Source organism: Ursus arctos, unplaced genomic scaffold, assembly GCF_023065955.2.
Source record: "Ursus arctos isolate Adak ecotype North America unplaced genomic scaffold, UrsArc2.0 scaffold_8, whole genome shotgun sequence".
In the NCBI taxonomy this organism is placed as follows: Eukaryota; Metazoa; Chordata; class Mammalia; order Carnivora; family Ursidae; genus Ursus; species Ursus arctos.
Genome location: NW_026623100.1, coordinates 17,029,945 through 17,057,346, shown reverse-complemented (window position 1 = coordinate 17,057,346; position 27,402 = coordinate 17,029,945). Strand labels below are relative to the sequence as shown.

General features: G+C 46.9%; 1 protein-coding gene across 4 annotated transcripts in view; it reads right to left on the bottom strand.

Annotated features, from left to right (window-relative positions):
- Positions 1–27,402, bottom strand: part of STON1 (stonin 1) — a 47,436-nt gene that overhangs the window by 16,541 nt on the left and 3,493 nt on the right. Inside the window, exon 2 of one of the 4 annotated variants that reach the window (XM_044378185.3) lies at positions 10,739–10,900. The exons of 1 other annotated variant lie outside the window; for it this stretch is intronic. Coding sequence is in view for 1 of the 3 variants with exons in the window: in XM_044378184.3 (XP_044234119.1) it covers positions 3,245–3,272 (28 nt within the window). In the remaining 2 variants the exon portion in view is untranslated. Of the gene's footprint in view, positions 1–3,244; positions 3,293–8,105; positions 8,364–10,738; positions 10,901–27,402 lie in introns of those variants that run through there. 2 more of the 4 variants (XM_048222648.2, XM_044378184.3) reach the window with 2 other exon arrangements.

The window sequence follows — 27,402 nt, the reverse complement described above, 5'->3', positions numbered from 1 at the left end:
CTTCAGCTCAGGGCGTGATCCTGGCGTTATGGGATCGAGCCCCACATCAGGCTCCTCCGCTATGAGCCTGCTTCTTCCTCCCCACTCCCCCTGCTTGTGTTCCCTCTCTCACTGTCTCTATCTCTGTCGAATAAATAAATAAAATCTTAAAAAAAAAAAAAAAGAAAGAAAGATCTCAAATAAACAAACTAACTTTACAGCCCAAGGAACTAGAGAAAGAAAAACAAACTAAGCCCAAAGTTAGGAGAAGGAAAGAAAGAATAAACATTAGGGTAGAAATAAATGAAATGGAGAATGTAAAACAGAAAAAAAAAAAGGGAAACTAAGAGTTGGTTTGTTTTAAAAGATCAACAAAACTGACAAGCTTTTAATTAGACTGAGAAAAAAAGAGAAAACACTCAAAACCAAAAATGAAAGATGTGACATTAAACTTATGTCATAGAAATAAAATAATGATTATAAGGGACCACTATGAACAATTACATACCAGCAAATTGGATAACCTAGAAGAAATGGACAAATTCCTAGAAACATACAATCTACCACGACCGAATCATAAGGAAATAGGAAATCTGAACAGACCTATAATTAGTAAGGAGATTGAATTGGTAGTCAAAACCTCCCAAAAAATAAAAGCTCAGGCCCAGATGGTTTCAATGGAGAATTCTACCAAACATTTAAAAAAATTAACACTAACCCTTCTCAAGGTCTTCCAAAAAACCAAAGAGGAGGGAACACTTCCAAACTCATTTTATGAGCCCAGCATTACTCTGATACCAAAACCAAAGATACTACAAGCAAATAAAAATACTATATCCCTGATGAATACAAACGCAAAAATCCTCAATAAAATACTAGCACATCAACTTCCACAACAGATTAAAAGGATTATACAGCATCGTCAAGTGGCATTTATCCCTGGGATGCAAGGACGGTTCAACATATGAAAATCAGTCAAACTGAGGCACCGCATCAACAGAACGAAGGGTAACTATCACCTGAGCATCTCAACAGACCCAGAAAAAGCACTTGACAAAACTCAACACCTTTTCATGATAAGAAACAAGTCAACAAACTAAGAAGAAGGAAGTTATCTCAAAATAATAATAAAGGCCATCTATGAAAAGCCCATAATTAACATCATACTCCATGGTGAAAAACTAAAAGCTTATCCTCTAAGATCAGGAACAAGGAAGGATGTTCACTCTTCTGCTTCTATTCAACATAGTCCTGGAAGTCCTAACATGAGCAATTAGGCAAGAAAAAGAAATAAAGGGGCGCCTGGGTGGCACAGCGGTTAAGCATCTGCCTTCGGTTCAGGGCGTGATCCCGGCGTTCTGGGATCGAGCCCCACATCAGGCTCTTCCGCTATGAGCCTGCTTCTTCCTCTCCCACTCCCCCTGCTTGTGTTCCCTCTCTCACTGGCTGTCTCTATCTCTGTCGAATAAATAAATAAAATCTTTAAAAAAAAAAAAGAAAAAGAAATAAAAGGCATCCAAATCAGAAAGGAAGAAGTTACATTTTGTCTATTTACAGACGATATGATCTTATCTATAGAAAACCCTAAAAATTACACACACACAGTTAGAAGTAATACACAAATTCAGCAAAGTTGCAGGATACAAAACCAACGAACAAAAATCAGTTGCATTTCTATACATAAACAATTAACAATCCAAAAGAAATTAAGAAAACAAAAGCATCAAAAAGAATAAAATATTTAGAAATAACAAAAGGGGCAGACTTTTACACTGAATACTACAAAGTAATATTGCTGGAACAAATTAAAGAAGACACAAATAAAAAGATAACCCACATCCGTAGATTGGAAGACATATAGTGTTTAAATGTCCATACTACCCAAAGCAACCTACAGATTCAGTGCAATCCCTACCAAAGTCCCAATGACATTTTTTGCAGAAATAGAAAAAACAATCCAAAAATTCATATGGAATCTCAAAGGTCTTTGAATGGCCAAAATAATCTTGAGAAAGATAAATGAAGGTGAAGGCCTCATACTTTCTGACTTTAAGATATATTACAAAGCTATGGTACTCAAAACAGTATGGTACTGGCATAAAGGCAGACATACAAACCAAAGGAACAGAATCTTAAGCCCAGAAATAAACTCACACACATGGTCAAATGACTCTCCACAAGGATGCCAAGATTATACAACAGGGAAAGAAAGGATAGTGTCTTCAACAAGCTGTGTTGGGAAAACTGGATATTCCTATGAAAAAAAAAAAAATGACAGCGGACCCTTATCTTATACCATACAAAAATCAACTATAAATGGATTAAAGCCTTAAACATAAGACCTGAAACTATAAAACTCCTATAAGAAAATAGGGGAAAAGCTTGATGACATTGGTCTTGGCAATGATTTCTTGGATAGGATACCAAAAGCACAAGCAACAAAAGCAAAAATAGACAAATCGGACTACATCAGACTCAAAATCTACACAGCAAAGGAAACAATACAGTGATAGGCACCCTACAGAATGGGAGAAAAGATTTGCAAACCACGTATCTGATAAGGGTTTAATATCAAAACACATAAGGAACTCCTGCTCAACAGCAAAAAAACAAACCAATTTAAAAATGGGCAACAGACTTCAACAAACATTTCTCCAAAGAAGACCCACAAATGGACACAACATGTACATGAAATGAGGCTCAACATCACTAATCAGCAAGGAGTGCGAGTCAAACCACAATATCACCTTAGACCTGTTAGGACGGTCATTACCAAAAAACAAACAAACAAACCCAAAACAAAAGAAAAGCAAAAAACAAATAAAAAACACAAAATAAGCAAGTGTTGACAAGGATGTGGAGAAATTAGAACCCCTGTGCACTGCTGGCGGGAATGTAAAATGAGAAACAGTATAGAGTTTCCTCAAAAAATGTTTTAAATAGAACTACCACGTATATGATCCAGCAATCCCACTTCAGGAACTGTATCCAAAAAAAACTGAAAACAGGACCTCAAAGAGATATCTGCACTCTCATCTTCCTTTCAGCATTATTTACAATAGCCAAAAGGTGGAAACAACCCAAATGTCCATCGTCTGACGAACGGTAAAGAAAATGTGGTATAGGGACATATGGTGAATCTTATTCAGCCTTTAAAAATGAAGGAAATTTCTGGCACAGGCTACACATAAATGAACCTTAAGAGCATTATGCTAAGTGAAATAAGCCAGTCACAAAAACACAAATACTCTATGATTCCACTTACATGAGATATCTACAGTAGTCAAATGCATAGAAGCAGAGAGGAGAATGGTGAGGCTGGTGGGGAGAAGAGAGGGGAACGGGGTGTTAGCTGTTCAGTGCGTATAGAGTTCTGGTCGTACAAGATGAAAGAGTTCTAGAAATCTGTTGTAAGACAGTGTGCATACAGTTGACAATACTGTACTGTAAACTTAAAAGTTTGTTGAGGGTAAAAAAAAATTGTTAAAAACTGCAAAAATATTTTTTTTTAATTTAAAAACCGCAACACTTTTTAATCAATTCAGAAAGTCTTTATTTGAAAGACTACGTAGTGAGAACTTGTTAGGGTTGTAGAAAATATAGAAGATAAAAACCCAGTTTATAATGAACTTATAACCCATTGATTGCTCCCAAAATAACGTAAGGCTTATTGTTTCGAAGCATTTTCAAAGTCATGACCTAATTTATCAAAACAACCCTGGGAGGTGTATATCATCATTTCTATTTCATAACTAAGATTGCGTGGGTTTAGAGTCATTGCCTGAAGCTGCCCAACTGGTTAAGAGACAGAACTAGAATTTTTTTTTTCTAACAGCTTTAAGATACAATTCACACACGTAAAATTCATCCTTTTAAAAAAGAATGACAATTCGGCAGCGTTTAGTATATTCAGAGTTGCGCAGCCATCACATTTCCAGAATGTTCTTATCAATCCCAAAATAAAACCTGTACCTATTAGCAGTCACTCCTCATTCTCCCCACTACCACCCTCAAGCCCCTGACAATTACTGATCTACTTTTTTTTTTTAATTTGCCTGGTCTGGACATTCAAAGTTCATCCATATTACAGCATGTATCAGTGTTTCACTCCCTTGGGTGGCTGAATAATATTTCATAGTGAAGATAGCCCACGGTTTGTTTATCCGTCGGTCATTGGTCGATGGACATCTGGTTTCTTTCTGATTTTTGGCTATTATGAATAATAAGTTTTTATATAAGTTTTTGGGTGATCATTTTTGTCAGGTATATACCTGAGTTTGGAAAGAACCAGATTTTGAGCACAGGTCACTCCATCCTGATCTAACACAACATGAATTCTTGAGATAATTCTAATGACAGGAGAGGCACTGAGCTCTACGGCCACAGCAGAGACCTGAGAGCTGGGCACCCAGGATGCTGGCTGGGTGCCGGTCTGTCACCTACCAGCTGTGCGCAAAGCCCCTGTGGACACTCAGTGATGACAGCGGAATCATCTCTGAGGCCATTTCCCAACGAAAATACTTCTGTGCTGGCTGACATCCAATTGACATTTTTTTCAAAAGCAGAAATTATGTTACCACTGGGATCTTTGACCAAACTCTCAAACTAACAGACAGTAAAACTCCAGGAGTGAAACTCTATGATATGAAAACTCAAAACCTGCTGGAATAAAGCCCGTGAGAACGGCGCATTTGTCTCCCTCCAACCGGCCTGCTCGTTTCCCCTTGTGGACAATGAGGGCTCAACCAGTGCGATCCTTCAAGCCTGGGAAAGAGCCAGCCTGTAGAGAGAGCAAGCCTGGGGCTCCACTGGGGACAGGGCACGCTCAGTGTTGTCATTTGCTAAATCCGCACATTCCTGAGGGCACCAGACACAGTGGAGCAGCAGTCCAGGCCAGCTGGCTCTCTCTGGAGGGCATTTTCCTGTCACTGCCCTTGGGCTGGAGCTGCCACAAAGCACTTTCCCTTCGAAGCAGGCAGAGCCATGTTTCAATGAGACACCGCCGGGAGGCTGAGAGGCAGGAAAACGGCAGCAGGATTTCTTGACCCATCCTACCCTATGCTCTTCAGAAGGAAGCCAGCCAAAAATCACTCTCCATATGGGGTGAGAGATCGATCATGTAAATATTTATGTCAGCTGGCTTTATTAAAAAGAGAGAAAAAAGGAAGACTAAGAGAAGAAATCAGCCTGCTCTAGATGGACTCCTATTCTGACCTATACCAAACATTTTGCCTCATCTGTTTTCTAAGGGTAGCTTCAAAATTTCGGACAGGGATACTGGTTTCTTCAGAGGTTTTGCTTCTTATGGGGAAAAAAAAAAGTAATTTCCATAAACCAGATAAAGAAATCAATTTCATGACTTTTTAAGCGACCCTTGAACTCTAAAAAGCACACCTTGCAAAAAATCACCTACCTTAAACACAAAATCTATGCAGAATGTGCTCTCCCCCCTATGCAGGACTCAGCACCTGTAATGTGAGTTTAATACAACCAAACAGAATTTTGCATCGTGCCCAAGAGGAGCCCAAACCTTTGTCCGTGTTGAAAAGGCAGGACTTGGAACGACGGGCTAAGACTCTGGCGACCCACGGTCAAGGGCAGGTGCGCTTCCCACTCTTCTCTTCTTGCTCCTCTTCTATATCCCTCTTGCTGCCCTTCTTTATCAATCCTTTCCACACTCATTTCATTTCTCTCTGACCTCTTCTGCCTCTTCCTCCCATATGACCTCATCTTTCTATTTTAGTCTCAAAGCCCCCACCATCAGTTTCCCTAAAGCCAACAACTAGAATCAATTCCATCCAAGTCTTTCCCTCCCCTCCTTCCCTCCTAACTCACCCCCTCCTTCAGCAGGGAAAGAAGGCCACAGCCTTTCCAGAGCCTCCCCGTCTGTCCAAGGCCCCCTGAGCCTCAGGGAGGGATGCAAAAGCCCAGAGTGAGGTCAGGAATGTGTCCTGCCTCAGTCATCTGCAACTTCACCCCACCTCCTTCAAGACATGGGAACCAAAAGTATTCAAGCAGCAGCACCCAATGAGCCTCAGGATTTTTTCAGCACTGCAAATGGGGCAGAATCTCAATGGGTCTCTGCCTCCCCGAGGGCCCCAAGTCCTACATTTACAGAGCCCTGTCACAGGCAACATCTCATTTAAATTTACCACAATCCAGAGTAGACCACAGCACCTGGGCACCTTCTCCAGAGTCTAGGATCCATTTAGCACAGAGCTGGGAATCCAGGCACAATGTCCCCAGCTGCCTTCCCCCAAAGTAAAGGTGCCTCTGGTTGGATTCCGTGGCTCTTTGCTCAGCTGTGGATTTCATCCCCCCCACATGCCCTAATCCTTCCAGGGGTCTGTTTTCAGTCAATCTGGATTATCCTGCTAACTCCTGGAAAACAATGCCAGACAAAATTCAGAGATGGGGCAAGACACCAAGACCAAATGAGGTGCAGACAGAGAAGAAAAATGTAGTATGGTAGAAGCTGCTGGAAATCAATCTCTGGGTTTTGAAGGTTTCTAGAGGAGTGTTTGCTTCTCCTTAAACTATTAGACATCCTTCTGAGCTGCCCATTTTCGAAGTAGCATCAGAGTGCACTGAACTCAAGAACAAATTAAAAGTACGTGCACATGCCTACGGACTGGGAATAAGGAGGATACAGGTAGACAGTGGTTTTCAACCTTTTACCTCAACACACGTGACAGATGGCATTCAGGGCCTGGCACATTCTCTTGGGTGTACCAGAGTTGAACTGCCCCCAAAATACTGAGGGAAGCCCTGAAATAATTATCCCCACCTTTCTAAACGTTGGATCAGCAAAGGTAGGCGGCGGGCCACAGCAAACACGAGAGTCTGCACTCACACACAATCCCGGGACTGCACCCCTTTCTTTCACTGAAGAAACCATCCTGGAATTCTTATAAGGGTATCACGGAGATTATGAATTTATTCAAAACTGTTTTAAAAAGGAAATCTTTCAAAAATAGCAACACCTTAAATATTATTAGAAATATTGCAATAAGCCTTATGAAAAAGTAGCACAGTATGGCATAATTATCTCACCAAAAGAACTGGGGATGAAAATCATCAAGTTGTTGTAGGAAAAATTCATATGTTTTTTGAGAGTCAGAGTGAAGCTTTTTCAGAGAGGGATTATGTCTCATTCGTTAGGGCATTTTCCACATTGTCTACAAATGTCTGACATCACTAGGCAGTTCAATGCATTTTTGAGTGAATCATTTTAAATAATCTTTTCAGTTTCCCATAAAGGAAATCTCTATGCTGCCCTCCTCAGTTCAAAGAACCATACATTTCAGAGTTAGGCAGAAATTGGAAGTATTTTACTCAATTAACCACACCAGCAAACATTTATCAAATACTTGCTATGTGCTCTTGGTATGCTAAGGGCTGTGTGTGCATTTCACCCTCGCAACCCCATTAGGTAATAATATCATGTTGTAGAAGAGGAAAATAAGTCACAGAGAGGTTAAACTACTTGTCTAAAGTCACCCAGCCCAAAAGAGGCAGATCTGTCTGATTCCAACACCCACCACCCAAGAGGTCCCAAGAGATCCAATGACTTGCTGGTGTTGGTGTCCTAATTCTCATTTCCAAACACGTCCCACCACTCTACGTTTCACTAAGGCCATTCCTAAGTGGAGGCAGGAACTCTCTAAGCTGGCAAGATGCGGTTCTCACCTGAGAAGAGCCTATTTCTAGACAAAGGCACCACAGATATCCGCCGCCTGGATATCAGGCTGTGGGAAGGACAAACTCTGAGACAGTCTTCCCCATGATTGCTCAGGAACAACAGCTCAGTAGCAATTTGGGTCAATTCCGAGACTGGCTTTCGTAACGCGGCCTGTCCTAATTCCTGTCCCTTCTAGACTGCATCAACCAGCCACCCCACCCCGAGCGATGAACAGTTTTTCAGCCTTGCTGCCCAGCGGATACCCTCAGGTGCCCCCCCTACTAGTACGAGGCCATCCTGTACTGCTGCATTCCCCAAACCTCATGTACCTCCCCGCATCGCCCACACCACCCACCCCGCACTGCTCTCGAGGGTCTATTCCTGCTGTTCTTTGCAGATTTCCTTCCCTTCATTCAGAAACCACAGTGTAAACATGAAGCTCTACCTTTTCCTGGAGATGATCAAAATCAAATTAGATGCATTTGGTGGTCGCATGAGCCTTCCTGGTCGTCTGCAGCTGAAGACCGTCCCCACTTGTGAAGAACACCACCCTCTCAGACGGTCCCTGGGATCTGGCCTCTCTGTAGCCGCCAGATGTGGGGGGAGGGCGGCCGTGGAAGGGGTGTTCAACTCAGGGACGCATCACAGGCACCTAGCAGTCACCTCCTGCTATCAGCTCCACCCGGCTGTCACTGTCAGGCTGACTCCTACTCAAGCCTCAGGAACACATCTGGACCCTCAGCGATGTCCTGCCTCTGCAAGGGCTGGATTTAGTCCTTTTATGCCTGTGCTTTTTTACTCCACACAACAATGCTGCATAATCTAGAGAAAGAATGTCTTTATGCCAGTATCTGTGTGGTTTCATTGGCCGTCCCCCAAAGAAGGAATCCAGGGCTGGACTCCTCAACTGCAGCACTGGAACCAGAGGGGGGCTGCGTTTGCAGAGCCTCCCTGTGGCTCTTGCTGGGTTGGAGGTCCGCGATCTAGTCACCCTCCTTGCCATTCTGGGAAGTACGTCCCAGAAACGAAGCCAAAGTCAGGGACGGCCCGTGTACAGAACGCATTCACAAAGGTTTGCTATGTGAGGGTTTAAGATATCCTTCCTAGGGAATTTTTCCCTTTAAAGGGGCAACCAAACTTTTGAAACCGAAAGGACTTCTAAGACAACACAAAACCCTACGTGCAGTGAAAACCCTTGCAGCCCACAGCCTCACCTTAGGTCACAGAAGTGCCCGCTGCGTGGAGTGCCTGCGCTATTACCACAGATGTTCCGCAGCCCGTCCTCTTTAATCACGAACATGTGTGCTATTTAGTTCAGCTATGTGACAGGAAATACCATTTGTAAAATACTAAACCACAGCCCAACCTATCCGTGCCTTCAAATATTATCTGTGCCGGTTCCAGCTCAGCTCCCCCACCCCACACCTCCCCTATGGATTTAACCTTCCCCTTTCCAGGATGAATTTGGATCCTGGCTACTTTTTTAACCTTCTTTTAATAATCTGCTCATTTCTGAAATTTAGAGAGTAGTATAAACAGACATCAAGCCAAACCGACCAGTCTCAGGAGATGGTCTTTATACGAACAAAGAAAAAATTGGGGGCTGGATGGGCCATTCTGATTTCAGAATGTTATTCTTCTCACCAAGGCAGAGTCGGCACACCATGTTCATGTCAGTGTCATAAACGCTATGGGAATCTGCTAAGCAGAGGTCTCTCAGCCTCAGTTTCTTCACCGGTAAAATGGTGATATTTGCCTCATATATAAATTGCCACATAATGGGTACTTGGTATATCTACTCTCTTTCTCTCCCTCGTTTGCTTTCCCTTGTCCCCCCATTCTAACCTGCCTTTCTCTAGTCAGGAAGAAAGGAAAATGCTCAGACCCTGCAGGTTGCTTTAGCATCAGGTCAACTTGCTACAGACCCTTTTCTAGAACTGGGTGTCCATTCTGTCTGGCACATGACCATGCTTCTATCTGCCCTGCTCTCCAGATGTGATCTGTTCCTATCTTAGTCCCTTGTGCCTGCTCAGGGGTTCTCCTTGAAGACGGCATCACCCAAAGTAGAGAGAAGTTAACAGGCATGGGGAGAAAGACCCGTGGTCAAATGTGTTTGACAAATTCTGGTTAAACAAGGGTTTACAGGTCTCTTCACAGCATTCCTTTCCAGAGCCTACAGAATGCTAACATTCTCATGGGCTCCAGGAGGGGGTAACGGGCAGCTCTCCTCAAAGATCCACATGGATGGTTTGCCTCAGAACATTCCAGAACATGCTCTTGGCCCCTCCTGGCCAAGGCAGGGAGCACACCGGAGACCCTCAGTCTCTCGCATGGAAATCAGGCTCTGCAATGCTGCAGGATGTCCACAGCACACTCGGCCGGGGCCATGGAGCCACAGCCCATCTCTCCCCAACCCCACGAAGCCCCAGCACCTGTTCATCTTCCCTTCACAGGGTTCTGGGACCCTCCTCAGCCTCCCACTACAGAGGGTCAGGGAAGGCACTGTGTGGGGCTATGGGGCTGGGCTCAGCCTCTCATCTGCCACTTTAGCAAGTGACACTTAACTCTTGGGCTATTCTCCTAGGGAAGAGTGAGCACCCAGCACATTCCATAGCCAAGTGTCATCCAAGGTGTGAAGGAAGGATACCTCAGTCAGAGTCTTCCTGGTGCTGGACACCACGCTGGGACTCATGGTCTCAACCAGCCGTCTGCCCGGCCTAAACGTCTGCTCTCTGTCCTGAGGACCTACAGGTGGCAAGATGGGGACCTCCTGAGCCACAGTTAAGAGGAGTTCCTCCTTCATGGGCTCCTGTCCTTTAGTCACAGCAAAGGTTCAACCCACAAGGGCAGAAGAACACAGAGGTCTAGCATATAGGCTCTCGTGTCCAAGTCCCCGGCCTCTCACCTCACTTCCTCTGCTTATGACCCCCGAGGCATGCGACTTGACATCATCAGTGTCCTCATCTACAAAGTGAAACGAGTAACACCTACTTTCTAAGGTCCAAATACGTTCATGCTAAGTTAGTAAGTCAAACGTTACTTCATGGGCACTCAAACAATGGTTAGCGCAGTGCTTACGAGTGAGGGTCCCGAGTCAGCGCTGAGCGTCGTAGCGGCCCCCGGCCGAGCAGCAGGCTGTGCCAGGCCTGCAGGGGACAGCGACGAGGGCCCCGGGGCTCCGGTCTAGCCCCGAATGGTCTCCCAGTCTCCGGCAAGAGAAAACCAAGGCGCTGAGCTGGGCTGTGAGATAAAAAGCACTGCTTAAGCGAGTCGGCGCAGTACCTGCGGACGTCGAAAGGCATCAGAAGAGACGGCTCAGAAATGACGCAGTCCTTCTCCACACGGGGCTGAAAACCTGGGACCACGCTCGTCACTGACACCCAAGGCTCCACACGGCTCTGTCCCGGTGGGTCCCCACGGGCATGACTTAACTTCCCAGGGGACACTTGGCCGTGTTTGTGGCCAAGCTCAGTTGTCATGCCTGGGGGCGGGGGGAGGGGGCAGGGTTGCTACTAAACACCCTACTGAGCACAGCAGAGCCCCCACGGTGAAAAGTACCCGGCCCCCAAGAAACCCTGCTCTTTGCTGAGAAGGTCAGTGAGCTGAGAACGCCGCGCAAGGTGTCCCACCCTTCTGCCTGCGTCTAGTGTGTAGACAAGCACTGGACACTTAGGCTGGGCAACGTGCCTGAGGGGCATAGCCAGAAAAGGGTGCTATCAGAATCGAAGCCTGTGTGGGCCCCAGATCTCATGCTCTTTCCACTCCACCACACTGACTACCGGGGCAGAAATCGCAACAGGAGAGAAGTCACCTTGACAGGACTCGGACACCAACGTGATCTAGAAAACACAGGAAAAGGGGGAGTCTGCCACTGAGAAACGTGAAGCCACAGAAGCAGCAGGAAGAAGGGCAGGGCCACACGCATCAGTCAGGTCTGAGGTGCTCCAACTGGAAATATCTAGCAAGGAGCTAGAAACACAGACAGTACTTGGAGAAAAAAACCAGGGGCTACCCATGAGGAGTTGGGTGAGAGCCAAAGGCAGGAGAGAACAGGAAAGGCCATATGGCATCCAAAGCTGAGGACTGGCCACCTTCTAGGAGGCGGAAAAGAAAGGGAGAAAGTGAGACACATCCAAGAGGCCAAGGTAAAACCAGGAGGTACAAGGACCCCCAAGGCAGGAAAGAATGTCCTCTTGGGGCCCCGAAGAGCAGCAGAGGGCAGGGACAGCCGAGATGAGACCTCTGGGTTTACTGACCAGGTCGGCGGTAAGGGGGTAGGAGCAATTTCAGCAGTGGAGGCTGGGGGGAGGCCAGGCTGCCGTGTGGAAGTAAAGGTAACAGAGATGCCCGGGCCCACAGGCAGAGGCTGGGCTCAGTGGTCCGTGTCTTGGCCACCTCAACCCCCAGCCCCCAGTTTCTGGGTTTCTGCAGCTCTGGGGTGGCACTGTCTCCCAGGTGGACTGGTTCCTGGCAGCCCTAGTAACAACCCCCCTCTTTGAACCCTATCTGCATTCTGGTCTCAGAAGCACTAAAGGGCCCCAGGACTTCCCACTCTCCAAAAAATCCAGCCTGCCCCCGGCCAAGGGAAGGAGGCAGACAAGCAAGCCTTCGGGCAGGAGAGGGCCGGCAAACAAGGCCGGCTTTCAGGGCTGCCTTCTGGTATTTATATTCCCGTGGGCTCTCCAGTGGAAAGAGCAAGGCGCGCTCAAGAGTCGGAAATGAGAAAAGGCATTATCTCGTCAGGGGCCCCCAGGGCTAGGCGGGGGTGCAGGGCACTGTGGTAACTGGAGGGTGGCTCCCGGATTTCTTCGGATTTCGATTCTGCATTCTCAAAGGCAACCATGAAAAAGATGTGGGATAAAGTCAGCTGAAGGGGGCCTGGCTCTGATCACACATCTGAAACATGCAAATCTCCTCTTTCCCCTCTTCTCTGCAGGCCCAGGGGCCCTCCTGAAAACAAGCAGAAAGCCCTGGAAGTTTAAAGAACTCTAAAGAGGATCTCTCTCTGCCTTAAATATTTAGGGGTGGGGGGTAGGGAACCAATAGCAACCACTCTGCTATGAAAATCGGTCCAGTAATTTATCTTAATTACCATGTAATTACTTTTAGTGTTTTCAAAAGAAGCTGTAGCTAAATGGCCCAGGAAGGATATTTAATGCTTTAGAATGTGAGTCCCTCCCACACGCCCATCATGCTGCGTTCAGATTAGAATGGTCTGACAAGGACCATCACCACCTGCTCGGAGAGACCCAGGACCTTGATCCTTGGCTGCTGGGCTCTGGGGCCCTTCTGCCGCACGTTCTGGTACAAATTTGTGTCCCCCAGCTCCCTGTGCATTCGCTCAGCAAACAGTCACAGTATCTTCTAAGGGCTGGGTCCTGGCTGAAACACCAGGCAGACAGCAGAAACCAGTAAGACCTGACTGGCGTGGTGGGGAAAGAAGGGTTTGGAAGTTAGAGAGACGGTGTGTGAATCCCAGCACCGCCACTGACCAGCTGTGCGACAGGGGGAAGGTGACGTTACTTCCCCGAGCTTCCCCTTCCTCGGGTGTGAAAAAAAGGATGATAACAGTTAACCTTTAGTGTTCGTGGTGCCCTCCCCCAAATTCAGCCCTAATACCCCATACTTCAGAATGTGACTGTAGTTAGAGGGAGGGCCTCTAAGAGTTGATTCTGTGGAAATGAGGCTCTTCGGGTCGGCCCTGAGCCAGTCTGCCCGCTGTCCTCGCAAGAAGTCAGGACACAGAGAGACACCAGAGAGGCCGACACACAGAGAAAAGGCCACGTAAGGACAGAGCCAAGGAGAGAGGCCTCAGAAGCAACCAAACCTGCCAACACCTTGCTCTTGGATTTCCAGCCTCTAGAACTGCGAGAAACGTATTTCTGTTGCTTAAGCCCCAGAGGCTGTGCTTTTCTGTCATGGCAGCCAGAGCAAACGGACAGGCCTCTTGTGACACTAAATAAAGTCACACCTGTAGGATGGCGGGTGCATAAAGAGAGGCCGTTATCCCTAGATCCCTGCTCCTAAGGTGCTTATAATCTGGTTGGGAAGAACAGAGGAAACAACAAAGACAAAATGTGCTCACCCTCCTGAGCTAAAACAAAGCGCACTGGGACTTTGGGAGAGGACGGCAGGGTTCGGGGGCAGGGAGGCTCCCAGGGAGGGGACATCTACTAGAACAGAGGCACAGGGCGGCAGATGAGGCACTGGGGACGTACCCGCTGCCCATGTTCCTGTGCACTGAGTCACGTGCCAGTGAACACCAGCTAAGGGAGAGCCCCCCGCCCGGCTTCATCCACCCCACACTGGGCAGACACAAACCCAGTTATGCACAGTTATCCCCTCTGGCTGCCCAAACTGGACCATAAGCCAGAGATGACGTCAGAGTGAGCCGGGCTGTGCGAGCCTCAGGTCAAATGCATTTTGGTTTATCCTTGGTCTGTCCTGGGCTGTTGCTGACCACCAAGCTCACGTGGAAATGTCCACATCACTGCAAATACATAGGCAGGAGCCACTGACTTACAGAGAACCAAAGCACATTTGCTCAACCCTCACTCCCAGGAATTCCACAAATGTACATATGTAACAACCCAAGCAAATCTTTTTTTTTTTTTAAGATTTTATTTATTTATCTGAGAAAGAGAGAGCATGACCAAGGGGGAGGGGCAGAGGCAGAGGGAGAAGGAGAAGGAGACTCCCCGCTGAGCAGAGCCCAACGCGGGACTCAATCCCAGGACCCTGTGTCTGTGACCTGAGCCGAAGGCAGATGCTTAACCAGCTGAGCCACCCAGGCTCCCTGGAGCAATCCTAAGGTTTTAAAAATCACTTATGAAAGTCCTATTTATAAAACAAGTACAGAAGATCAACATTTACTTGGGCTCTTAGTCTCAAATGCAGACATCACACACAAAAATAATATTTGTGTCTCTCGGTCTGCAGGGAGTGCGTGCAAAATACTTGTGAACTTCATTGCACTTCAAAGGCCACTACATGCTTTTGACAAAGAATTCTGCACTTACAGCAAAGTCGAATTAGAAACATGTAAGTAGGTGTGAACGAATAGATTTGTCCACTGACATCTCAACTATGCCTGGCTGGCTCATTGAGAAGAGCATAAGACTCTTGATCTCAGGGTCATGAGTTCAAGCCCTATGTTGGGTGTAGAGATTACTTAATAAATAAATAAACTTAAAAAAAAAAAAAAAGCCTTACTATCTCTACTATCAGCCTGGGAGCTTGAGCACTGTAGCAGAAAGGCCTCCTTCCTCTCCACTCTGAGTCTCCATTAAAATGAGTAACTCCCAGTGTCCTCACAGAGCTCCCAATTGCCTCTGCGTATGTGAGGCCCAGTGAGGCCCACGAGCTCCTGACAGGTCCAGCCCAGCACCAGGGCCTCATCCAGCTCTAAGACACGGGCAGGCCTCCACTGGACCCTGCCAGGGCCTCTCTCGCCATACCCTTCTCTCCACCAGCCCCTCCTACTACTTACTGCTCACAGCAAGAAACGTCCCTCTGGGTGAGGTCCCTACAGCTGTTTGGCCAGCCTGGAAGCCGGGGGGCCAGTGCTTGGGAGGTTTGGGGCCCACTCTGCTTCATTCTGGCTCTGTAAGTTAGAACAAGTCATTGCTAGCAAGTGGCTTCTACAAGTCTGAACAATTTATGAAGATTCAAACTCTTAGCAATCTATGAATTCTCCTACAAAAGAGGTCTGCAGACAGTATGTGCCTCCCTGAAGACCCCTTCTTTTTTTTTTTTTTTTTTTTAATTCCGAATACCCTGAAGACCCCTTCTTATCCAAACTCGTTAGGACTCCTGCAACCATGCTTCAGGATAGAAGTTTTCCAAGGATAGCCACAATAGTATCTCCCATCTAATGCTTTTCTGGAATGCCATGGAGCAAGGAGGCTCTATTTCCCCTTTCCTTGGATCTGGGTGGGCCCATCACTGCTCAGACCAATCTAATGTGACAGAAGGAACGCTGTGACAATTCTAGCCACAGGCCTGAAATGACCCAGACGCTGCGTTTCCTGCTTTGTGGGAGCCCTGGGCCACCGCACATAAAGCCCAAGCTGGGTGGGGGAGCCACACTGAGATGCCATCCTGCACATCCGGCCACTTGAGCTTTCAGTGATTCCAGCCTCGGTCGCCATCTGACTACAACTATATGAGAAGCTCTAAGCAAGAACCACCCAGCTGAGCCCAGTCAACCCACAGAACCAGGAGAGAGAATGCGAAATTCTGATTCTAAGCCTCTACACGTTCTTGTGTGGTAAAAGTACATTCACATAAAAGCTACCCTTTGAACCGCTTTACAGAGAGCAGTTCTGTGGTATTTAGTACACTCAACCACATGGTTGTGCAACCCTCACGACCATCCATCTCCAGAACTTTCCATCTTCCCGGATTGAGACTGTGTCCCCCTTAAACACGAACTGTGCACGTCCCATCCCAGCCCCCGGCAGCCACCACCATTCTACTTTCTGTCTCTACGAACGTGACTACTCTAAAGACCTCATAGAAGGGGAATCGTACAATATTTGTCTTGTTTGTGACTCGTTTATTTCACTTCACATACTGTCTTCAAGGTTCATCCATGTTGAAATACATGCCAGGATTCCCCTCCTCTTTAACGCTGAAAAACGCTCCACTGCATACGTATACCCCAGTGTGTGTGTCCATTCATCCGTCAGTGGATGGATCTGGAGTGCTGGTTCTACAGCAATACATACGTGGGGCAGTGGGCAATGCAGCCCGGGCTCAGCAGAGCAAGGCTGCGAAAGCAGACGTCGAGAGCTACAAAGTGTGGCACAAACACACAGCCCCAGGGCACTCACCCCCGAGGAGGTGACTGGCCAGGAATCCAGTCTGGAGTTCCGAGTAGCACTCATCACCGCAGGCTGGGTGTCTCCTGGGGTCTCCATTCGAGGTGGGGCCTGACCCCTGGACAGGGACTGGCAGGATCTTCTTCATGCCGGGGTGCCCTGCCCTGGCATAGGGTGATAGGCCCAATAAACATTTGATGGATAAGTGAAAAATGTCCCCGACACTGAAGTCAGGTTCTGGGCCATGTCAGAGTTTCTTACGGGCTCCCTGTAGGGCAAGAACCAGGCCAGAGAAAGTGCAGAAAGGCTGCTTCTGGCTGGAAAGGGAAGAAGGAAGAAGCAGCATCAGGACAATCCGACAGGGAAAAACGCACCCCAGGCCCAGGCTTCCCAGGAAGTACAGGATCTCCATTGAAGCCCCACCCTGACCCAGGCAGCCCAGTGGGTTCCGCCTGGGGGAGGGAGGGCCTTTGGGAAGGGCATGCTGGGTATCAGGCTGAGCCAATAGGACCAGGTATCTCTGGGGTCGGCCCTGCGCAGTTTGTGGGACTCAGTTCCCAAGGCTCAATCAGAGCCTTGTGTGCCCATTACAGGAGCAGGAGGGGTTGAAGGCGCTCACACCTGCGCCCTAGCCCAGGCTGTAAGGGTCTAAGGGGGCAGCTGAATCACAGATATGAACCCTGGGAGCTTTAGGACAGCGACCTTCCTTCACCACAGGAGAAGCCAGGCTGGCTAAACCATGACCCTTGCCCTCTCAATAGCCACTGTGCCAAGAAAACCCAGCGCTCTCTTCCTGCTGGACTGCCCTGCTGGGCCACAGGACAGGAGGCACCACACACAGACGTTAATTCCAAATCTAAGAAGAGGACTTGTTTCTGGTTCACTTAAAGAGTGAATAACAACCATACCAATGCCCCCCCCCCCCCGGGATTGAAACAAAAAGGGCTTGCATTATGGTTCAACTCTGCATTTAGGTTGACCAGCCTTTAAAGATAAAGCAAAACCCTGAGTATTAATTACAAAGGTGTTTTTCTCTATTTCTCTTCAAAGCCTCCGCCTTGAAGGTTAGAAACTGCTTACCACGGGGAAAGCAGTTATAAGCACCAATAAAAGAGTTCAAGAAACATGGATTTTGAACTTGGCTCAGCTTCTAAGTAATTGTGGGGCTTGAAGCAAACTAATTACCCTCTTTGGGTCTCAGTTTCATAATGATAAATGAAGGAAAATACTTTGTACTCCCATGGTCTGGTTAAGTGCTTAATGAGACTAACTATATGTGAGATGATATATTGATATATAGACAGATACATACGCACTTACATAAAGAAAGTCCCCATAAGAAAAACTAAACTCTAAATATGCTAGAGATTTTCTTATGTTCGGTAAGAATAAATGGCCAAATACCCCCGCAATTATAACAAGACTCACATTTCGTGAGAACAGTACCTCTCCACACGCCAGAATCCCCACCGCTGTATCTACTAGATCTTAGAAGGCCATCTCTCTCCACAGGAGGCCGAGCCCACCTCGCCCCTATCTTAACAACCACCTCTCCCAGCTTGCACGCTTCCTCCCCATCTGGCCGTATATTCCAGTCTGCGGGAGCCGGCCTGATTTCCAGGGTCAGAGTCTGCCCCGCTGCGCCTACCCCAGCCCCGTGGCCCAGCTCCCACCTCCCATCATGGCCTGAGGCTGCTTCTTGGACCAACTGCCAAACCCAGAACCCTAGGCCTGCACCCTAAGTCTCCACTGCCTTTGATACCAGAGGGAAACAACTCATTCCCTTTTCCTGGTTTTCGTGGAGCATGGCCACAGGGAAAATTTGTGGACCAGGAGCCAGTGTCTGCCCAGGGCCTCCTCCCCCCACCTCAAGTCTGGACTCCACACAACGGACAGCTCACATGACATCTAAGGGCTTTGGGGAGCATCATATAAGATGAAGGACACAGAAGTGTCTTTGAAAAATATGAAGCCCTCTGTAAATTCTTCTTCTCTTTTTACGCTTGTTCATTTATTTCAGTGTGGTCTCTGATTAAGAGTCTCTAGAGGCCTGGGACTGTTCCCCGGGTAAACTCTTTTGGTACGATGACCACACACAGAGCAAAACTTGATGTTCTTTGGGACTCTAGTGCCATGAGCAAACGCGGCATGAGTTCCAGGACCGGGGGCGGGGAGCGGGGAGGCCGGGCCGGAAGTCAGAAAACCAGGTTCTGGCCTCTCAGTCCTGCCAGGAAATTAAGCGCATCACTTAACCTCGCCGGGCATTTTTCTTCATATGCACAATGGAACTGACAAGCCATCCGCATTCCTATTCACCAGGATGCCAAGAAGGCAAAGAATTCGAAAAGAAAAACACTGCACAAGTTGAAATATTGTAGTATTCAGCGGGCATGGGGAGTGCAGAGAAGAGATGGGAAAGGAACAAGAAGGGGGGCCAGGAACAAATAATAGAGCAAGAAGACATTTGGGGTGAAATGGGAGGCACCTGAGAAGGTCCAGATGGAATGCCATGGAAGTTCCCAGTACAGAAAGTATTCCCCACGCCTGAGGGTCCATGTCTGGAGGAGAAGATCCGCCTCAGAGACACATCAAGTTCAACTCCAGCAGAGAAAAGTGGACGGAAGGAAATGAAGTCCATGTACCACCTGCGGTGGCATGAGACCCACCAGAAGCCGAGGCTCAGCGCGTTTGCTTTCACAGCTCAGCTCAGAGTAAGGAGAGAGAAGAGGAATTAATAGGCCCACTACCTACAAAAATTGTGTAATGTCTGCAGGCCACATCCTGGCACATGATGTCCAATCCGGAGCGCTCCATGTTAAGGGGCACATTCAAAGACTAAAGAGTTCCCAAAGGCTGGTCACCAGGACAGTGGGGTGCGCTGAGACCACGTCCCAGAAGGATGGGCTACAAAATCTGAGAAGTGTGTCCCCAAACAAGATTTGGGGAGGACATGGGAAGCAAAGGCTCTCTCAGAATCAGAAAAACCCTCTGAACATCGTCTGGTCCAACCTTCCCAAGCGAGGAATCTCTAATACGACATCTCTGCTGAGGAATTATGCAGCTGCTGCGTGAACTCTTTCAGTAATGGAGACCACATCACTTTATAAGTGGGTTCATCTCATTATCATTTGGACAGGATTAAACTCTTCTCCTTCCTATTAACCCCAAATTAACCTCCTCCTTGCTTCCATCTATGCTCTGCGGGGACACATGCTAAGTCTAATCACTTTTTCACCTACTCATCCTCAGACAAGTGAAGACAGCTGGTCTTGTTGATCTGCACTGAGTCTTCCCACAGACTTGCCCAGGAGGGGGATGCATTTTCAACACACCCATGAAAGCATATTCTCAAGCCCGCTTCAAGGCTTCGTTCCTGGTGATCTCTGGCCAGCTGTGACCTCAGACTGCCGTGGGACGCTGACTGCTGCCCCTGCCATGCTCAGAGCATCTCATCCTGGCCATGACCCCCTAGCTGTTTGCTTTCCAACTAGGTCTTGGCCTCCTCCTACCCCTTTGGGCAAACTCTGGTCCAAAAGGGTCTCGGCTCTGCTGCTCTCACTGCTAAGGGCTTGTCACGAACATACTCCACAAGAAGACCAAAACATGAGAGTCCCAAATTCATGCCACTTCATAGAAAGCAGCTGGTCGTTTGACTTTAGGCCTTCTAAAGAAGACTGAATCTAGAATGTTCCATAGGCATTAAATATATTTTCTAAGACCTCATTGACAGATGAGGAAATAGAGGGCCAAAGGGGTAAAAGGATTCACTCAGGTAACACAGCCAGGGTAAATTTTCCATAGTTTGTGTGTGTGCACTCATTCTTTCTTTGACTCAACAGACATTCACTAAGCGCCTACTACGTGCTTTGTAAATGTTCTCAGTGAAATGGAGTAAGCTTCCCATAGGGACTGACACCTCGATGTGCGTGAACGTGCAGCGTGCGTACGGATTATTTCTTTCATGCACGCACACATTCACTCACCAGGGATGGCTGAGCATCCTTAACACGGGCTCCACACTGGTACGAGGGAACACAGCCACAGTCCCTTAGCCCGGCGCATTCCCTGTCCGGCACAATCCCCACAGGTTCTGTTAATGCAGGGTTCTGTGGGGACCCACAGCCTGATGCTTAGTTAAGATCGGGGAGAGTGATGGCAGTAAGCGCATGTACTGGGATGTGTATGTCCCTGTGGTGGGGGAATGAAGCCGTGGACGTTTGAAAAGGCCTCAGGAAGAGCAGGCTTCTAAGCTGAATCCTGAAAGCTGATAGGATTTGATCAGGGGAGAGAGGTGAGTGAGCGTGTGCGCAGAGACAGGGCGGCAGAAGAGCACCTGATTCTGCAGGTGGACGAGCCCGGCTGGAGCCAGGACTTACCATGGGTGCTGCCGTGAAAGAGGCAGAGAGGTGAGGAAGCTACAGAAGCCCTTCTGTATCATGCCAAGGGGCTTGATTTTATCCTAAAGGCAACAGGATTCAGTGAAAGACTTTAGAGAAAGGAAACAGGATTAGATCAGAATTTTAGAAAGAAAGCTCTGATCGTGGAGGATGGACTAGAAGGCAGGAGGGTCGGAGGCAGGTAACCAGACAGGAGGCAATAGTCGGAATGCAGGAAAGAAACTAGGGTTGAACCCGAGGGCTCCTGCCTGCATACACTTGGTTTGCAAGTCTGAAACAGGAGAGGAGAGAAGAGACTGCCTTTCCCGTCCATCCCTCATGGCACGGGGCCAAGCTGCCCAAAGCTTTGCAGAATGACATCATCATCACCATTCTCCACCGTGACCTGGTGGCCACAGAAAAACGAAGTGAGCCGTAGCATCGCGACCAGTCGTGATGTGCAGGCACCTCCAACAGAGCGCCGCTCAGTGAGTGGTGACTGTGTGCGGGACCAACACCCATCAGCAGGGGGTGGGGGGAGGGCTACATGAAGTAGATCGGGGCTCAGAAGCGCAGGTACGTCAAGTCCGAGCAAGGCAACGAGTCAGAAACAAGACAAGCAGAAAAACTCTAAGAGGGAAGGTATTTAAAACAAAAGAAAAGAAAAGAAAGGAAGGGAAGGATGAAATAAAGAAACAAACAAACACAGGGGCGCCTGGGTGGCTCAGTCCGTTAAGCATCTGCCTTCGGCTCAGGTCATGATGCCAATCGGGCTCCCTGCTTGGTGGGGAGCCTGCTTCTCCCTCTCCCTCTGCAGCTCTCCCTGCCTGTGCTTGCTCTCTCTGTCAAATAAATAAAATCTTTAAAACACACACACACACACAAAGCAAAAAACAGCTCTTCACAAGAATGGAAGGCAAAGAGCTCAGACCAAGTAAGAAGCCGTAAAGGAGCCAGCGCCTGTCTCAGGTGGTGAAATTCTGCAGGTCTCCTGTTTGAGGCAGAGAGCAGTTGGCGTAGCCCCTGCGGCGCTCTCTCCTGAGGCTCCGGGGAGACACCCCCTCTGGCCAGACGGGCAACAAGCAGGCTACCGTCAGTGCTGTTTACAGCGGGCTGCCCCACGTGGCTGGCTGAAGCCCACGTGTGCCTGCGGATGGGCACGTGTGAGCAGTCGAGGAGAACATCTGGCAGGAGGGGGGAATGTGTGGGTGGGAAGCAGGCAGATCCTGACAAGCAGGGCGCTGTTTAAACCTGGGGAAACCCCCATCACGTGTGGTACAGAGCCATTGCCACTGGGAGTTCAGAGTCAAAGAAGAATGATAAAGAAGATGAGACTGGAAGCCTAAAATAACAAGTTCTTTCTTTATGGGGGAAAAATGCTCATCTAGGCAAGTCTGAGCCTTCTTGGAACTGGAAATTCTGACATTATCACCCAGTTCCCGGGAACACCTGATTCCTTTTTTTTCCCCTCAAGGTAATTTTCTGAAAATCAGAAGCACCTGGGAAGTAGCCACTGTGCTATTACAATGATTCCCACCGGGTCTCTTCCACTGAAGCCCCTACTGGCAGCCACGGGGGGTGGGGGTGGGGGGTCACGAGATTTACGAGGTTCTGCTTCAGGCCACAAAGAAGCAACAAGCCTGGAGCTGCAGGAGGGGCGGTTCTCAGTTGTTAAGATGTGAGACTGAAACATTTCTCTGCGTTGGTATGAACGTGAAACTAAGGCCAACAAAAGCAAGGTGTGTAGCATCAATGACTGTCTTCTAGTGCCTCCAAACTGGCCCTGAACACGAGTTACCCTGAGCTAGGGAAAAATGCTCTGCAAGGGAGGAACACGGGCCAGTGCGACAGTCCTGTCTGAGTGTCTGGGCCATGGCTGTTTGAGATTAGATGCTCAGTGTTGCTTCCATGAAGCTCTGGGCTGAGCTCTGCAATGGAAAAGTTATTTTTGTGCTCCAGATATTTACACGGAGGCACATCCCCCTAATTCCAATTATGTTTTGTTTTCATGATGCTCTTTTCCTGTACTTAAGAACAGTCATTGCTATCATTATTATTCCTGATAAGACACTTGCAAAAAAAGCTCTGGGCCAAGTACAAGATTCCACAGGGCCCAGATAAACGACGTTGTAAAATAGGCAGATTTTAGGTCTTATGAAACTCTCAAGGGATACCTTCCGTTCTTCTGCCCACTATGGCTGCCTCTTCTTTGTCAATGCCCCGCCCCAACCACCCTGCAATTGCTCAGGAACTTCATGATCCCTCCTGGGAAAACCCAGTCCCAGAAGTCATTTTGTTATTCACTTCTCATATACTCTCCCTCGGGTCTTTGCATTTAAAATGTTATCTTCAATAAGGAAATCGTTTTTATCTTCAGAAGGACAGGAACACCAAGTGATAAAGCAAAGAGAGATCCTTGTGGTTAAGAGAGGCATGGTTCGGGGGCGCCTGGGTGGCACAGCGGTTAAGCGTCTGCCTTCAGCTCAGGGCGTGATCCCGGCATTATGGGATCGAGCCCCACATCAGGCTCCTCAGCTATGAGCCTGCTTCTTCCTCTCCCACTCCCCCTGCTTGTGTTCCCTCTCTCGATGGCTGTCTCTATCTCTGTCAAATAAATAAATAAAATCTTTAAAAAAAAAAAAAAAAGAGAGGCATGGTTCATAAAGAATAACATGGTTATTCAACAGTAAGGTCCATCAACAGGCTGGGAGGGCAACTAAGAGCTGTTGGTACACAAGCAAAATCAAAATGGTGATTCAAAGTATTAAGGAAATTTATCCAAGAGAAATCTACATTGATTACCAAGAAAACATAAGTTATTAGAAGGTATACCTATGGCCTCGCCCCAGAAGTCTTTCTGATTAGTCTGAAGCACAATCCTGATTTGAAAGAAATTGAGCAGAGGAGGGGAGATGACAGGAGACCACCATCCGTGAGCTTCAACGTTTGTCAACCACTTGGTCCCTAGTACTTCCTGTTATCTCAATTTTCACAACAACTTTTTAAGGCAGGTCCTGTTATCACTGTTTTATAGAAAAGGAAACTTAGCCTCAGAGATGTTAAGTAACTTGCCTAAGGCCACTGCTATTGTCTGAAAGTTTGTGTGCCTTCCCAAAATTCAAATGTTGAAATCCTGATCCCAACGTGATGGGATCAGGAGATGGGGCCTTCGACGTAATTGGGTCACGAGGGTGGAATTCTCTTGAATGGGATCAGTGCCCTCACAAGAGGCTGCAGACCGCTCCCTCACCCCTCCTACCGTGTAAGCACGTAGTAAGAAGCAGGCTGTCTGCAACCCGGAAGAGGGTCATCACCAGAACCATGCTGGCCCCTCCCCTTGGACTGCTATCTCCAGAACCATGAGAAATCGACTTCTGCTGTTCGCAAGCCACTCTGTCTGTGGAACTTTGTCATGGCAGCCCAAACACTAAGATAGCCACACATCCAGTTAGTGGCAAAGCTTAAACTCAAACCCAGATCTGGCTCCAAAGTTCATTTCTTTTCCATTATCACAAAGAGCTGATGTGAGGACCAGGGGAGAAGGCCAAGGATATCTGCTGATCTAGTTTCTTTAAATGAATAGGTTTTGTTGGGGTTGTACGGGAAAGATATGCTTATATAGATTTCCTTAAATATTTCCCATAAACAGGCTCTGCTGATTTAAACAACATTCCCGGAGATGCTGCCGGTCACATAGAATCAATCATTCAGTATAAATCTGTCTGCACTGTCAGAGACACAAGTAAACACAAATGCTCAGCAGAGGGAGAACGTCATCTCCATGACCAAAGGGAATAGGAACCTCCCCACAAAGTCTCTTCTTTCAACAGGGTTGTGAGTTAGGACACTGGTTGGTCAGCTGTCAATGCTACTATTGAACTTTGTACCGGAGGGTCTACCCAATGCAATAACACAAGAAAAAGATCATAAGGAATCATAAGGAATGAAAAGGAAAAAATCAGAATCGTTTTGTGATTGTCTACCTAGAGAACTCAAAAATACCTACATACAGACTCTTAGAACTAATAAGAGAAGTCCGCTGGAATGCTAGCTAGATACAAGATCAAATCCCCAAATCAGAAACGCTTCTGTGAGCCAGCAAATAGCCAATTTGAAAACATAGTAAGAAAAAAGATATCATCTAAAATACCAACAAAACACAGGAAATAAACACAGCAAAAATTGTATTAGACATTAACAGGGAAAAATCACCAGTCTCCATCCACCTGAATAAAAGGAGAAGATGGGAAGACCTACTATTGTAAAGGTATCAGTTCCCTGCAATATAATGTGAATGTAACTGCAATTAAAAAATCCCAACACAATTTTGTCTTTGTGGGCAACTAGACAAACTAAGGTTTATAGGAACTAGTAAAATTCAAGGAAGCCAAGAAATTATGAAAAAAAATTAAAAGTAATTGTCAGAGCTAGCAATTAGTGTGTGCCTCCTTGTATGGCAGAACCTTTTGTATACATTATCTCTTTACAATTATCCTCCAAGTGGATACTATTATCTATTTAATAGACAAGGAGACTAAGAGAAATTAGGTAACTTGCCCAAGGTTACTTGGTACCCATAGAAGTAGCAACAGACGCAAGAAGACAACGGTATAATGTCTTCTAAGTACTCAGGGGAAATCATTGTGAGTCTAAAAAATTCTACACTCAAACTCTCCTTTGTAAGAGCAAAATAAAGATATTTTCAGGAATATCAATACTTTCAAGTTTACCAAAGCCCTTTTATGAAAGAACTCCTAAGTTCACACGAAGAAAAAAGAACTCAGAGGGAAGAAGTGAGGTGTTCAAAGTAGCAGTAGCAAACTGCACTGAATAAATAAGACAAAACAATGTACAGGCATACCTTGTTTCAGCGCACTTTGCAGATACCGCATTTTTTACAAATCGAAGGTTTGCAACAACCTTGCATAGAACAAGTCTATGGGCACCATTTTTGCAACAGCATTTGCTCACATGACCTTGTGACACATTTTGGTAATTCTCACAATATTTCAAACTTTTTCATTATTATTTTTTAAGATTTATTCATTTATTTGACAGAGAGAGAGACTCCCCACTGAGCAGAGAGCCAGTTGTGAGGCTCAGTCCACGACCCATGAGATCCTGACCTGACCCCAAACCAAGAGCTGGAGGCTCAACCAACTGAGCCACCCAGGCGCCCCTCCAACTTTTTCGTTATTATTATATTTGTTATGGTGATCTGTGATTAGTGATTGCCACTCACTAAAAACTCAGATGATGGTTAGCATTTTTAAGCAATAAAGTATTTTCTTAATTAAGGTCTGTACATTGTTTTTTTTTTTAGATGTAATGATATTGCACCTTATTTTAAAGTATAGTGTGGTGTAAACATAATATTTTTACTCACTGGGAAGCCAAAAAATTCACCTGACTCCCTTTACTGCAATACTCACTTTTTAAAGATTATATTTATTTTGAGAGAGAGAGAGAGAGAAAGAGCGTGCGCGTGTGCTCAGGCATGGGGGGAGGGGCAGAGGGAAAAGAGAATTGTAAGCAGACTCCACGCTGAGTGCAGAGCCCAATGCGGGGCTCAATCCCAGGACCCTGCGATCATGATCTGAGCCGAAACCAAGAGCCGTACACTTAATCGACTGAGCCCCAGGAGCCCCTGCAATATTCACTTTGCTCAAGTGGTCCAGAACCAAATCTCTGAGGGGTGCCTGTGAAATAGGTAAGAAAAGTAGGACCAAAGGAAAAGTACAGGCAGAAAATACAAGGTGTCTAGTAGCATCCTATACACATGCGAGAAGCAGGCCACTAAGTTGGCTATGTGCTTCCTTTGGGCCAAATAAGAAACGGGAAACAGTCATTAAAGGACTCACAGCATCCACAGAACAGCCAAGTTGCTGACAAGAACCATTCCTGACCCCGAGACCAGAAAGACCTTTCCCACATAGTTGAGTGGACACAAGATCTGGAACGTTGGTCCAAGCATGATAATTTGGGAAAGAAGTACTTGACTCTTAGAATTTGTTTTTCTACAGTGTGATTTAGAAGCATCAGCTTTCCAGAATCTCTTCCTTGTAGAGGAGATAAAGCCTCCAACTTGAGGTGTGTTATTTGAATGACCATGTGTTTAAAAAAAAAAAAAAAAAAGCCCAAGCTTCTGGGGATCCTTAGGTATTTTCCAGGAGGAGGATGGATAAAGGGACCTCTGGGAGCCTGGCTGCCTGTGATGGTACAAGGTGGGACAGGATGTGGGCATTTTTTCCCAGACTACCCCTAGAATCACTCACACCAAATATTTCCACCTCCACTAAACCAATTCATTTTGCCAATGCATGGGATCACTCACATAGCCAGGCTTCGAAAAAATAGTTTATTATTGTGCTTTCATAGTAATAAGCACCAAGAGGTAAGAAGCTGTTCTCTTTCTTTCCTGTTCCATGGTAAATCCTTGACCTATCCACCCTGATATTCTATATAACACAGAAGCAAATGGGAGCTGGGAGCTTCCCCTGGGTCTTCCTACCCACCACACTCCCCTGACAATGCCAAGAACAAC